This window comes from Salmo trutta, unplaced genomic scaffold (genome assembly GCF_901001165.1).
Source record: "Salmo trutta unplaced genomic scaffold, fSalTru1.1, whole genome shotgun sequence".
NCBI lineage: Eukaryota > Metazoa > Chordata > Actinopteri > Salmoniformes > Salmonidae > Salmo > Salmo trutta.
The window spans coordinates 47,307-60,610 of record NW_021822947.1 but is presented as its reverse complement, the minus strand read 5'-3'; the positions used below and the strand labels follow the sequence as shown (position 1 = coordinate 60,610).

The 13,304-nt window shown below is 42.9% G+C and overlaps 1 protein-coding gene across 2 annotated transcripts; it reads right to left on the bottom strand.

Annotated features, from left to right (window-relative positions):
• Window positions 1-553: 553 nt before the first annotated feature.
• Window positions 554-4,965, bottom strand: LOC115187513 (C-type lectin domain family 4 member E-like). Of its 2 annotated transcripts, XM_029746511.1 has the most exons (5): window positions 4,740-4,965; window positions 4,475-4,565; window positions 2,333-2,457; window positions 2,121-2,224; window positions 554-787 (listed from the first exon to the last, which is right to left on the bottom strand). In XM_029746511.1, the coding sequence occupies exons 1-5, from the start codon at window positions 4,752-4,754 to the stop codon at window positions 631-633; spliced, it is 492 nt and encodes a 163-aa protein (XP_029602371.1). In that variant the 5' UTR covers window positions 4,755-4,965; the 3' UTR covers window positions 554-630. The 2 variants fall into 2 exon arrangements, 1 of the variants encoding a protein (XP_029602371.1); XR_003876083.1 differs by lacking the exons at window positions 4,475-4,565; window positions 4,740-4,965 and adding an exon at window positions 2,595-2,643 and having other exon boundaries at window positions 2,333-2,475.
• Window positions 4,966-13,304: the final 8,339 nt, after the last annotated feature.

The window sequence follows — 13,304 nt, the reverse complement described above, 5'->3', positions numbered from 1 at the left end:
CAGTTGGCATACAAGATTGTTATTAAGGCACATGAAAGGTCACTTGTTCGAGAAGGCATTTCTGTCCAAAAAATAATAATTTAGATGTTCTTTTTAATTTTACGTTGAAACGGCTCTCCTGTGAAGTAGTGACCCACGACATATGCCTAGTTTCCTGAAACTGGTTGCAAACTTCATGTTGACTCTGATGACGTGTGAAACATAACTACTGGTACACAGGAAGCAACAAGCAGGAATTAAGTAGAACTTTTATTAATATGATAATACAAACAAATACAATAATAGGTGCGTTTGCGTGCATGTGTTTAAAAATGTTTTTTGCCATCTTTTACCAGGCAAGTTGACTAAGAACACGTTCTCATTTACAGCAACGACCTGGGGAATAGTTACAGGGGAGAGGAGGGGGATGAATGAGCCAATTGTAAACTTGGGATGATTAGTTGAGACGGTGTGTGTGTGTGTGTGTGTGTGTGTGTGTGTGTGTGTGTGTGTGTGTGTGTGTGGTGGGGGGAGGGGGGGTTGAGACGGAGAGAGAGTGTGAAAGAGAGAGAGAGAGAGAGAGAGAATAAAAGAGGAAGTTGTGTGTACTGCGGGCTGCTGTATGTGTTACAGAGTGTTGTCATGGTGATGCTAAAGCACTTTCTCACAAATCCATTTGAGTTTGCTGTCACATGACAAGTCATTCCATGCCTCAAGAGGACTCTGATGTTGTTGTATGTGAACACAGTCTTCCTCACCATATATGGCTAGGCCACCACCAGTATCAGGCTGATTTGGAGACCAGTGCCTACAGGGTTAAAAACAGTCACATGTCATGGTTAATACGAGTACCTACAGGGTTAAAAACAGTTAGATATCATGGTTAATACCAGTACCTACAGGGTTAAAAACAGTCAGATATCATGGTTAATACCAGTACCTACAGGGTTAAAAACAGTTAGATATCATGGTTAATACAAGTACCTACAGTGTTAAAAACAGTCAGATATCATGGTTAATACCAGTACCTACAGGGTTAACAACAGTCAGATATCATGGTTAATACCAGTACCTACAGGGTTAAAAACAGTCACATGTCATGGTTAATACCAGTACCTACAGTGTTAAAAACAGTCAGATATCATGGTTAATACCAGTACCTACAGTGTTAAAAACAGTCAGATATCATGGTTAATACCAGTACCTACAGGGTTAAAAACAGTCAGATATCATGGTTAATACCAGTACCTACAGGGTTAACAACAGTCAGATATCATGGTTAATACCAGTACCTACAGGGTTAAAAACAGCCAGATATCATGGTTAATACCAGTACCTACAGGGTTAAAAACAGTCAGATATCATGGTTAATACCAGTACCTACAGGGTTAAAACAGTCAGATATCATGGTTAATACCAGTACCTACAGGGTTAACAACAGTCAGATATCATGGTTAATACCAGTACCTACAGGGTTAAAAACAGTCAGATATCAAGGTTAATACCAGTACCTACAGGGTTAACAAAAGTCAGATATCATGGTTAATACCAGTACCTACAAGGTTAAAACAGTCAGATATCATGGTTAATACCAGTACCTACAGGGTTAAAAACAGTCAGATATCATGGTTCATACCAGTAGCTACAGGGTTAAAAACAGTCAGATATCATGGTTAATACCAGCACCTACAGGGTTAACAACAGTCAGATATCATGGTTAATACCAGTACCTACAGGGTTAAAAACAGTCAGATATCATGGTTAATACCAGTACCTACAGGGTTAACAACAGTCAGATATCATGGTTAATACCAGTACCTACAGGGTTAAAAACAGTTAGATATCATGGTTAATACCAGTACCTACAGGGTTAATAATCGTCAGATATCACAGTTAGAACATCACCATCCTAAATAATGTACAGAAATGTTTCAGTTTAAATTCAACTTTGTTGACTGCTGCCATCAATGACAATAACCTGTATAGATAAAGGTTGAATGAACTGAGTAGTCATCATCTCTTACTCTGTGGTCAGTGTTGGTCCACCAGTTGAGTATCGAGGACCTAGAGTATGAACAACACAGAGAATCAGTCCTACTCCTTACACTGTGGTCAGTGTTATTAGAGCAGTAGTATATTACCTTGGGTTGGTCAGTGGGGTGCAGTCCACCCATCTCCAGGTCCCCTCGGTAACAGAGTCAGTCAGACCAATCCAGCCTCCCTTGTTGAGGTTGAAGATAAACTCCTGTTGTTAAGGAAGATAAATATATATATTATTATATGTTTGATCATATTTACCCAAAGCAGACCCACATTCTCTCTCTCTCTCTCTCTCTCTCTCTCTCTCTCTCACCTGTTCCTTATCACTGTTTATGATCACCAGGTCTGCTCCTCTCTCCAGACAGTCCTCTCTGCTCTCCTTCCAGGTTTTAGTCTCAGTAGACAGGAAGTACCAACTGGATTCAAACTTCTGCCAGCCTTCAGGACAGGTTTGTTCTACAAGATGAAAACATGAATTTCCATCAATTTACCACACAGCATACTTAATAAAAAAATTCAGACACACGATAAAGTGTGTGGCATTAATGAAAATGTACTACTGTAGGTTTACTCACTGAGAATGGTGTTGGTGTTGTAACAGGTCTGTAGGGTGTTGTAACTGGTCTGTAGCTGGTCTCTCTCTTTAGTCAGGGTGTTGTAACTGGTCTGTAGCTGGTCTCTCGCTTTAGTCAGGGTGTTGTAACAGGTCTGAAGCTGGTCTCTCTCTTTAGTCAGGTTGTTGTAACTGGTCTGTAGCTGGTCTCTCTCTTTAGTCAGGGTGTTGTAACTGGTCTGAAGCTGGTCTCTCTCTTTAGTCAGGGTGTTGTAACTGGTCTGTAGCTGGTCTCTCTCTTTAGTCAGGGTGTTGTAACAGGTCTGAAGCTGGTCTCTCTCTTTAGTCAGGGTGTCGTAACAGGTCTGAAGCTGGTCTCTCTCTTTAATCAGGGTGTTGTAACTGGTCTGAAGCTGGTCTCTCTCTTTAGTCAGGGTGTTGTAACAGGTCTGAAGCTGGTCTCTCTCTTTAGTCAGGGTGTTGTAACTGGTCTGAAGCTGGTCTCTCTCTTTAATCAGTGTGTTGTAACTGGTCTGAAGCTGGTCTCTCTCTTTAGTCAGGTTGTTGTAACTGGTCTGAAGCTGGTCTCTCTCTTTAATCAGTGTGTTGTAACTGGTCTGAAGCTGGTCTCTCTCTTTAGTCAGGGTGTTGTAACAGGTCTGAAGCTGGTCTCTCTCTTTAGTCAGGTTGTTGTAACTGGTCTGTAGCTGGTCTCTCTCTTTAGTCAGGGTGTTGTAACAGGTCTGAAGCTGGTCTCTCTCTTTAATCAGGGTGTTGTAACTGGTCTGAAGCTGGTCTCTCTCTTTAGTCAGGGTGTTGTAACAGGTCTGAAGCTGGTCTCTCTCTTTAATCAGGGTGTTGTAACTGGTCTGAAGCTGGTCTCTCTCTTTAATCAGTGTGTTGTAACTGGTCTGAAGCTGGTCTCTCTCTTTAGTCAGGTTGTTGTAACTGGTCTGAAGCTGGTCTCTCTCTTTAATCAGTGTGTTGTAACTGGTCTGAAGCTGGTCTCTCTCTTTAGTCAGGGTGTTGTAACAGGTCTGAAGCTGGTCTCTCTCTTTAGTCAGGTTGTTGTAACTGGTCTGTAGCTGGTCTCTCTCTTTAGTCAGGGTGTTGTAACAGGTCTGAAGCTGGTCTCTCTCTTTAATCAGGGTGTTGTAACTGGTCTGAAGCTGGTCTCTCTCTTTAGTCAGGGTGTTGTAACAGGTCTGAAGCTGGTCTCTCTCTTTAATCAGGGTGTTGTAACTGGTCTGAAGCTGGTCTCTCTCTTTAATCAGTGTGTTGTAACTGGTCTGAAGCTGGTCTCTCTCTTTAGTCAGGTTGTTGTAACTGGTCTGAAGCTGGTCTCTCTCTTTAATCAGTGTGTTGTAACTGGTCTGAAGCTGGTCTCTCTCTTTAGTCAGGGTGTTGTAACAGGTCTGAAGCTGGTCTCTCTCTTTAGTCAGGTTGTTGTAACTGGTCTGTAGCTGGTCTCTCTCTTTAGTCAGGGTGTTGTAACAGGTCTGAAGCTGGTCTCTCTCTTTAGTCAGGGTGTTGTAACTGGTCTGAAACTGGTCTCTCTCTTCAGTCAGGGTGTTGTGACAGGTCTGAAGCTGGTCTCTCTCTTTAGTCAGGTTGTTGTGACAGGTCTGTAGCTGGTCTCTCTCTTTAGTCAGGGTGTTGTTACAGGTCTGAAGCTGGTCTCTCTCTTTAGTCAGGGTGTTGTAACTGGTCTGTAGCTGGTGTCTCTCTTCAGTCAGGGTGTTGTAACTGACCAGTAGCTGGTCTCTCTCTGTTGAGTTGTGATGATCAATGACTCCATCTGTAAAAGGGAAAAGTTAATCAAACATGTAACTACCACACCATTGATGATTAAGTATGATTAAGTAGGCTACATAAGTCTCAGTGACAACATACTAAACTTACAGTAGACAGACAGGCCTATGATCCCAGCCAGTAGGAGAACACACAGCAGCCCCAGACACACTGCAGCAACTCCAGAGGGTCTCTTCCACCACTGAACATTAATAAAGTAAGATCTTTAGTAATGTGTTTTACTTTATCATCCAGGATTGGGACAAATATAGATATAGTACTACAGGGTTATCACACCTGTAATGTATTGTGTGTGTTATTTTTTTGTGTGTGTTAATGCGTGTGTGTGTGGGTGTGTGTGTTCATGCAATCTTACCTGAAGAAACAACATTTCTTGTACTGGGCTTGAAGGCTCTTACGTCGGCATATAATTTTCCATCAATGTCTGTAATCTTCATTGCATCAGGCTCATCATCTTCAATTCCTTCTGATATTTTATAGACTCCCTCTGACATCTTTAAACACTTGTGGTCAAATACAGTAACTTCTACTTCTTAGCTCAACTCTAATGTACGTCTGTACCTGTGTCTTCTCCCTGCACTGTCCTGCGTCTGTCTGACTTTAGGTAGTGAAACACTTTATCAGTCAACCACAGTGGATTATAAACACTGGCCACCACGTGACTCCCACCAGACTTAGTTTATAATATACTACATGATATGACTCCCACCAGCCTTAGTGTGATAATATAATACATGATATGACTCCCACCAGCCTTAGTTTATAATATAATACATGATATGACTCCCACCAGCCTTAGTGTGATAATATACTACATGATATGACTCCCACCAGTCTTAGTTTGATAATATAATACATGATATGACTCCCACCAGCCTTAGTTTGATCATATAATACATGATATGACTCCCACCAGTCTTATTTTGATAATATAATACATGATATGACTCCCGCCAGCCTTAGTTAGATAATATAATACATGATATGACTCCCGCCAGCCTTAGTTAGATAATATAATACATGATATGACTCCCGCCAGCCTTAGTTAGATAATATAATACATGATATGACTCCCACCAGTCTTATTGTGATAATATAATACATGATATGACTCCCACCAGTCTTAGTGTGATAAAATAATACATTATATGACTCTATATCATATATGTGTGAATTTACAGGGTCACAATTTTGTATCTACTAAAGTAAATTGGTATCCTGTTAATTGACATATACACTACATATATCCTGACTGAGTGTACAGCACCACCAGCCTTCAGATGGAGAGCACATTATGGATCTCACTCTGTGACTGGTGGTGTAGGGGGAAGTTGCCTCTAGACGCTGATCTTAGGTCAGTTTTGCATTTCCACCACAAATGGTTAAGGACAGGATTGGGGGAGATAAACCTGATCCTAGATCTGTAGCTAGGGGAGAATTCCCTCCATGGTGTGACCGGCACTAATGGCCATTTACAGCAGGGGTCTTTTTTTATCTATGCTGACGGTGAAGAGTTTCTCAGAATGAAAAAGCAGAAGTTCTAACAATATCTCCATAGTTCCAGTATGACAGATTTAAGAGAAAGAACAATAAAAACCCTCCACATGTTTTATGATAAAAAAGTTCATATTTCCACCCTGTCTTTCACTACAACACAACATATATATACCAGTTACATCTAATGACACAACTCTCTCTGTACTGATTCCACTGTTCCACATGACATCTACATACATTAACTATTATACAACTCTACAGCTCTACTCTATTCCACAGGAGGAGAGAAAGCATCACACAGATCCTTAGATACAGGGACAGAGTCAAAGGTGTCCCTCTGGTGGATGGAGTACTAACTACAGGTACAGCTGTGGTGTTGGTGACAGAGACCTGGGTGGATGTAGTACTAACTACAGGTACAGCTGTAGTGTTGGTGATGAAGACTTGGGTGGATGTAGTACTAACTACAGGTACAGATGTAGTGTTGGTGACGGAGACCTGGGTGGATGTAGTACTAACTACAGGTACAGCTGTAGTGTTGGTGACAGAGACCTGGGTGGATGTAGTACTAACTACAGGTACAGCTGTAGTGTTGGTGACAGAGACCTGGGTGGATGTAGTACTAACTACAGGTACAGATGTAGTGTTGGTGACAGAGACCTGGGTGGATGTAGTACTAACTACATGTACAGATGTAGTGTTGGTGACAGAGACCTGGGTGGATGTAGTACTAACTACAGGTACAGATGTAGTGTTGGTGACAGAGACCTGGGTGGATGTAGTACTAACTACAGGTACAGCTGTAGTGTTGGTGACAGAGACCTGGGTGGATGTAGTACTAACTACAGGTACAGCTGTAGTGTTGGTGACAGAGACCTGGGTGGATGTAGTACTAACTACAGGTACAGCCGTAGTGTTGGTGACAGAGACCCGGGTGGATGTAGTACTAACTACAGGTACAGATGTAGTGTTGGTGACAGAGACCTGGGTGGATGTAGTACTAACTACAGGTACAGCTGTAGTGTTGGTGACAGAGACCTGGGTGGATCTAGTATTAACTACAGGTACAGCTGTAGTGTTGGTGACAGAGACCTGGGTGGATGTAGTACTAACTACAGGTACAGCTATAGTGTTGGTGACAGAGACCTGGGTGGATGTAGTACTAACTACAGGCAGAGCTGTAGTGCTGGTGACAGAGACCTGGGTGGATGTAGTACTAACTACAGGTACAGCTGTAGTGTTGGTGACAGAGACCTGGGTGGATGTAGTACTAACTACAGGTACAGCTGTAGTGTTGGTGACAGAGACCTGGGTGGATGTAGTACTAACTACAGGTACAGCTGTAGTGTTGGTAACAGAGACCTGGGTGGATGGAGTACTAACTACAGGTACAGCTGTAGTGTTGGTGACAGAGACCTGGGTGGATGTAGTACTAAATACAGGTACAGCTGTAGTGTTGGTGACAGAGACCTGGGTGGATGTAGTACTAACTACAGGTACAGCTGTAGTGTTGGTGACAGAGACCTGGGTGGATGTAGTACTAACTACAGGTACAGCTGTAGTGTTGGTGACAGAGACCTGGGTGGATGTAGTACTAACTACAGGTACAGCTGTAGTGTTGGTGACAGAGACCTGGGTGGATGTAGTACTAACTACAGGTACAGCTGTAGTGTTGGTGACAGAGACCTGGGTGGATGTAGTACTAACTACAGGTACAGCTGTAGTGTTGGTGTCAGAGACCTGGGTGGATGTAGTACTAACTACAGGTACAGCTGTAGTGTTGGTGACAGAGACCTGGGTGGATGGAGTACTAACTACAGGTACAGCTGTAGTGTTGGTGACAGAGACCTGGGTGGATGTAGTACTAACTACAGGTACAGCTGTAGTGTTGGTGACAGAGAACTGGGTGGATGTAGTACTAACTACAGGTACAGCTGTAGTGTTGGTGACAGAGACCTGGGTGGATGTTGTACTAACTACAGGTACAGCTTTAGTGTTGGTGACAGAGACCTGGGCCCGGTTTCCCAAAATAATTTTAAGTCTAAGTTCATCTTAGAACAAAAGGATCCTGTGTTAATAATGATGGAGCCTTACGATGCTTTTGGGAAACCGGGCCCTGGGCTGTAGAGCTCACAACCACCCCACCAAGTGTTTCACTGAGCCCAAACACACACCCACGTTGCCTGCCCTCTCCATTACCACAAGATCTACCTTCTTTGAACAGCAGGTGGAACTGCAGTCCACCCGGGTCACGTTGTCGTCCCTGGGGCCCACCGCCATAGAAGTGTTGAGAGTCAATGTGCGGGGGCACCGGTGTCGAGGTAATTGAGGTAATTATGTACATGTAGGTAGAGTTATTAAAGTGGCTATGCATAGATAATAACAGCGAGTAGCACCAGCGTGGGGGGGTGGAGCAAAGCAAAAGTCTGGGAAGCCATTTGATTAGCTGTTCAGGAGTCTTATGGCTTGGGGATAGAAGCTGTTTAGAAGCCTCTTGGACCTAGATGTGGCGCTCCGTTACTGCTTGCCATGCGGTAGCAGAGAGAACAGTCTATGACTAGGGTGGCTGGAGTCTTCGACAATTTTTAAGGCTTTCCTTTGACACCACCTGGTATAGAGGTCCTGGATGGCAGGAAGCTTGGCCCCGGTGATGTACTGGGCCTTTCGCACTACCCTCTGTAGTGCCTTGCGGTCGGAGGCTGAGCAGTTGCCATTCCATGCAGTGATGCAACCCGCCAGGATGCTCGCGATGGTGCAGCTTTAAACCTTTTGATGATCTGAGGTCCCATGCCAAATCGTTTCAGTCTCCTGAGGGGGAATAGGTTTTGTCGTGCCCTCTTCACGACTGTCTTGGTGTGTTTGGACCAAGTTAGTTTGTTGGTGATGTGGACGCCAAGGAAATTGAAGCTCTCAACCTGCTCCACTACAGCCCCGTCGATGAGAATGGGGCGTGCTCGGTCCTCCTAATAAGAACTGGAGACTGCGTCCAGTGTGTCCGCCCGTTGTTATCAAGGTAATCACGTGTATATCCGGGATGCATCCGGTTTACTCAGTCCAACATCACATGCACACTAGCACTCAGTGTGCCAGGGAGCAGCGTGAGCAGAGATGTTGTCATTACGTCATCCAAAAACATGGCAGACATTGGATGAATATAAAATATAATTTTTTTATCGGCCTCAGCGATAATTATTTGAATAATTCATTGGATATTTTGTTCACAAAGGTGATGACTAAAGTGACTTATTACACATTTTCAAATCTGACTTCTCTATCTGGCCGTGTATGGAAATTGTCTTTCTGGGCCAAGCGTCCGTTAACCTGCAGTACCGAAACAAAACTGTATTAGCAATAGAAACCGTGCTTCTAGACCAGAATCCTGGCCCCTTGGAGGAGATGCCTGGTAGCCCGTTCTGGGGAGTGGTAGGGAGGGAAGGAGAAGGGAGGAACACAGAGAGGGAAAGATAGAGAGAGAGAGAGAGATAGAGAGAGAGAGAGAGAGAGAGGGAGAGAGAGAGAGAGAGCTTAGTCAGACAACTGATGTAGCTGATAAGAACTGGTAGCTTACACAACCAATTCCTTTCATATCAGGGTGAGAGGATATGAGAAAAGGAGGCCATTTTAGAGTTTTGAAACAAGACCCTTACTTTGCTTACAACGGAGAGACGCAGGAATGTGTTATTCAAGTCTGTGGCTCCAGCGGCCTCGGCCTCGATGGTCAGGGTTACATCTGTTCCTGATGGGGTGCTGGCGGGCACCATGAGGCTCACCGTACCATTGGCAGCACCTCCCCCCAGTCACCATGGGGATGCTGGCAGGGCAGCTGTAGAACCTTTTGAGGATCTCAGGACCCATGCCAAATCTTTTTAGTTTCCTGAGGGGGAATAGGCTTTGTCGTGCCCTATTCACGACTGTCTTGGTGTGTTTGGACCATTCTAGTTTGTTGTTGATGTGGACACCAAGGAATTTGAAGCTCTCATCCTGCTCAACTACAGCCCCGTCGATGAGAATGGGGACGTGCTCGGTGCTCCTTTTCCTGTAGTCCACAATCATCTCCTTAGTCTTGGTTACGTTGAGGGATAGGTTGTTATTTTGGCACCACCCGGCCAGGTCTTTGACCTCTTCCCTATAGGCTGTCTTGTCGTTGTCGGTGATCAGGCCTACCACTGTTGTGTCGTCTGCAAACTTAATGATGGTGTTGGAGTCGTGCCTTGCCATGCAGTTGTGGGTGAACAGGGAGTACAGGAGGGGACTGAGCACGCACCCCTGTGGAGCACCAGTTTTGAGGATCAGCGTGGCAGATGTGTTGCTACCTACCCTCACCACCTGGGGGCGGCCCGTCAGGAAGTCCAGGATCCAGTTGAAGAGGGAGGTGTTAAGTCCCAGGATCCTTAGCTTAGTGATGAGCTTTGAGGGCACTATGGTGTTGAACGCTGAGCTGTAGTCAATGAATAGCATTCTCACATAGGTGTTCCTTTTGTCCAGGTGGGAACGGGCAGTGTGGAGTGCAATAGAGATTGCATCATCTGTGGATCTGTTTGGGCGGTATGCAAATTGGAGTGGGTCTAGGGTTTCTGGGATAATGGTGTTGATGTGAGCCATTACGAGCCTTTCAAAGCACTTCATGGCTACGGACGTGAGTGCTACGGGTCTGTAGTCATTTAGGCAGGTTGCCTTTGTGTTCTTGGGCACAGGGACTATGGTGGTCTGCTTGAAACATGTTGGTATTACAGACTCAATCAGGGACATGTTGAAAATGTTTGCGAAGACACCTGCTAGTTGGTCAGCACATGCCTGGAGCACATGTCCTGGTAATCCGTCTGGCCCCCCGCATTCTTGTGTATGTTAACCTGTTTAAAGGTCTTACTCACGTCGGCTTCGGTGAGCGTGATCACACAGTCGTCCAAAACAGCTGATGCTCTCATGCATGCCTCAGTGTTGCTTTCCTTGAAGCGAGCATAGAAGTGATTTAGCTCATCTGGTAGGCTCGTGTCACTGGGTAGCTCGCGGCTATAATACATTAGATGACTCCCATCAGTCTTAGTTTGATAATATAATACATGATATGACTCCCACCAGCCTTAGCTTGATAATATAATACATGATATGACTCCCACCAGCCTTAGCTTGATAATATACTACATGATATGACTCCCACCAGCCTTAGCTTGATAATATAATGCATGATATGACTCCCACCAGCCTTAGTTTGATAATATAATACATTATATGACTCCCATCAGTCTTAGTTTGATAATATAATACACGATATGACTCCCACCATCCTTAGTTTGATAATATACAACATGATATGACTCCTTCCAGCCTTAGTTTGATAATATACTACATGATATGACTCCCACCAGCCTTAGTTTGATAATATACTACATGATATGACTCCCACCAGCCTTAGTTTGATAATATACTACATGATATGACTCCCACCAGGCTTAGCTTGATAATATAATGCATGATATGACTCCTACCAGTCTTAGTTTGATAATATACTACATTATATGAGTCCCACCAGCCTTAGTTTGATAATATAATACATTATATGACTCCCACCATTCTTAGTTTGATAATATAATACATGATATGACTCCAACCTGTCTTAGTTAGATAATATAATACATGATATGACTCCCACCAATCTTAGTTTGATAATATAATACATGACATGACTCCCACCAGCCTTAGTTTGATAATATAATACATGATATGACTCCCACCAGCCTTACTTTGATAATATAATACATGATATGACTCCTACCAGTCTTAGTTTGATATTATACTACATGATATGACTCCCACCAGCCTTAGTTTGATAATATACTACATGATATGAGTCCCACCAGCCTTAGTTTGATAATATACTACATGATATGACTCCCTCCAGCCTTAGCTTGATAATATAATGCATGATATGACTCCCACCAGTCTTAGTTTGATAATATACTACATGATATGACTCCCACCAGCCTTAGCTTGATAATATAATGCATGATATGACTCCCACCAGCCTTAGTTTGATAATATACTACATGATATGACTCCCACCAGTCTTAGTTTGATAATATAATACATGATGTGACTCCCACCAGCCTTAGTTTGATAATATACTATATGATATGACTCCCACCAGCCTTAGTTTGATAATATAATACATGATATGACTCTATCATGCTATATGATGTATGTGTGAATTCACAGGGTCACAATTTTGTATCTACTAAAGTAAATTGGTATCCTGTAAATTGACATATACCCTACATATATCCTGACTGAGTTTACAGCACCACCAGCCTTCAGATGGAGAGCACATTATGGCTCTTACTCTGTGACTGGTGGTGCAGGTGGAAGTTGACCCTAGATGCTGATCTTAGGTAGGTTTTGCATTTCCACCGCATATGGTTATGGTTATGATTGGGGGAGATAAACCTGATCCTAGATCTGTAGCTAGGGGAGAATTACCATTTACAGCAGGGGTCAATTTTTCTCTGGGATGGATCCCGAGGCAAATGTGGCTTACCAGTGAACCTCCAGGTGTTCATCATTAATACTGTGTCCATGACTGATGCAACCTGAAAAAGCATTAAAGACAGAGTTAATGAGTACTTGAGGTCACTGAGAAAGTCTTGACATGGCCTTCTCTCCCTTATGTAAGGAATTAAGCATCTTTGCCATGTTTACCTTGTACTGTAGGCTATGTTTACTTGTTGGACTGCACAGTAGCTTATTAAACATATGCATTTTGAAATAGTAAAAAAAATTATAATAATCAGTAACATGTTTCTACCATGGTGTATTTTTGGTTGATGGCCAATTTTAAATACAGTCAAATGCATTTGTGAATTAAATTGCTTTATTGTTTAATTATTTAAGTCTCCTTTCTCTTCTATGTGCTGGAGTTATTTTAAGAATAAAGTAGGTTAATGAAGGCAACAAATTGTTGCTTACTGAAACTCCCAAAGTCATCCAATTGTTACAATAGGATTTGAAGCAAAAGCCTACCCGCGTATGGTCAACTATTTCAGCACCGTTTTGTGCTGCTCTGAGACAAGCAAGACTACTTAATAAACATATTCATTTAAAAAAAGGAATTCAATAATATATTTATTTTTGTACCACTGTAGATGTTGCAGTCAGTCAGAGATGAGTCCAATTGTAAAGTGTAGCCTAAAGGCTAAAATGGGCAAACTTGCAATGTATTCAAAGCTTAAGTACTCTAAAACCAGATTTGCCCAACCCCTACAAATATATTCATGTATTATTAACACTGCCTGATAATAGTACAAAACCCATTAGATATTAATTTAGAATCCTCTAAATGCAATTAGATCTACTACTGTAATTTCTTGATCTGTATTGATCTGCAAGTATTTTCATTTAGAGATTCGGGTAAACTATTTGATGTTTCCTT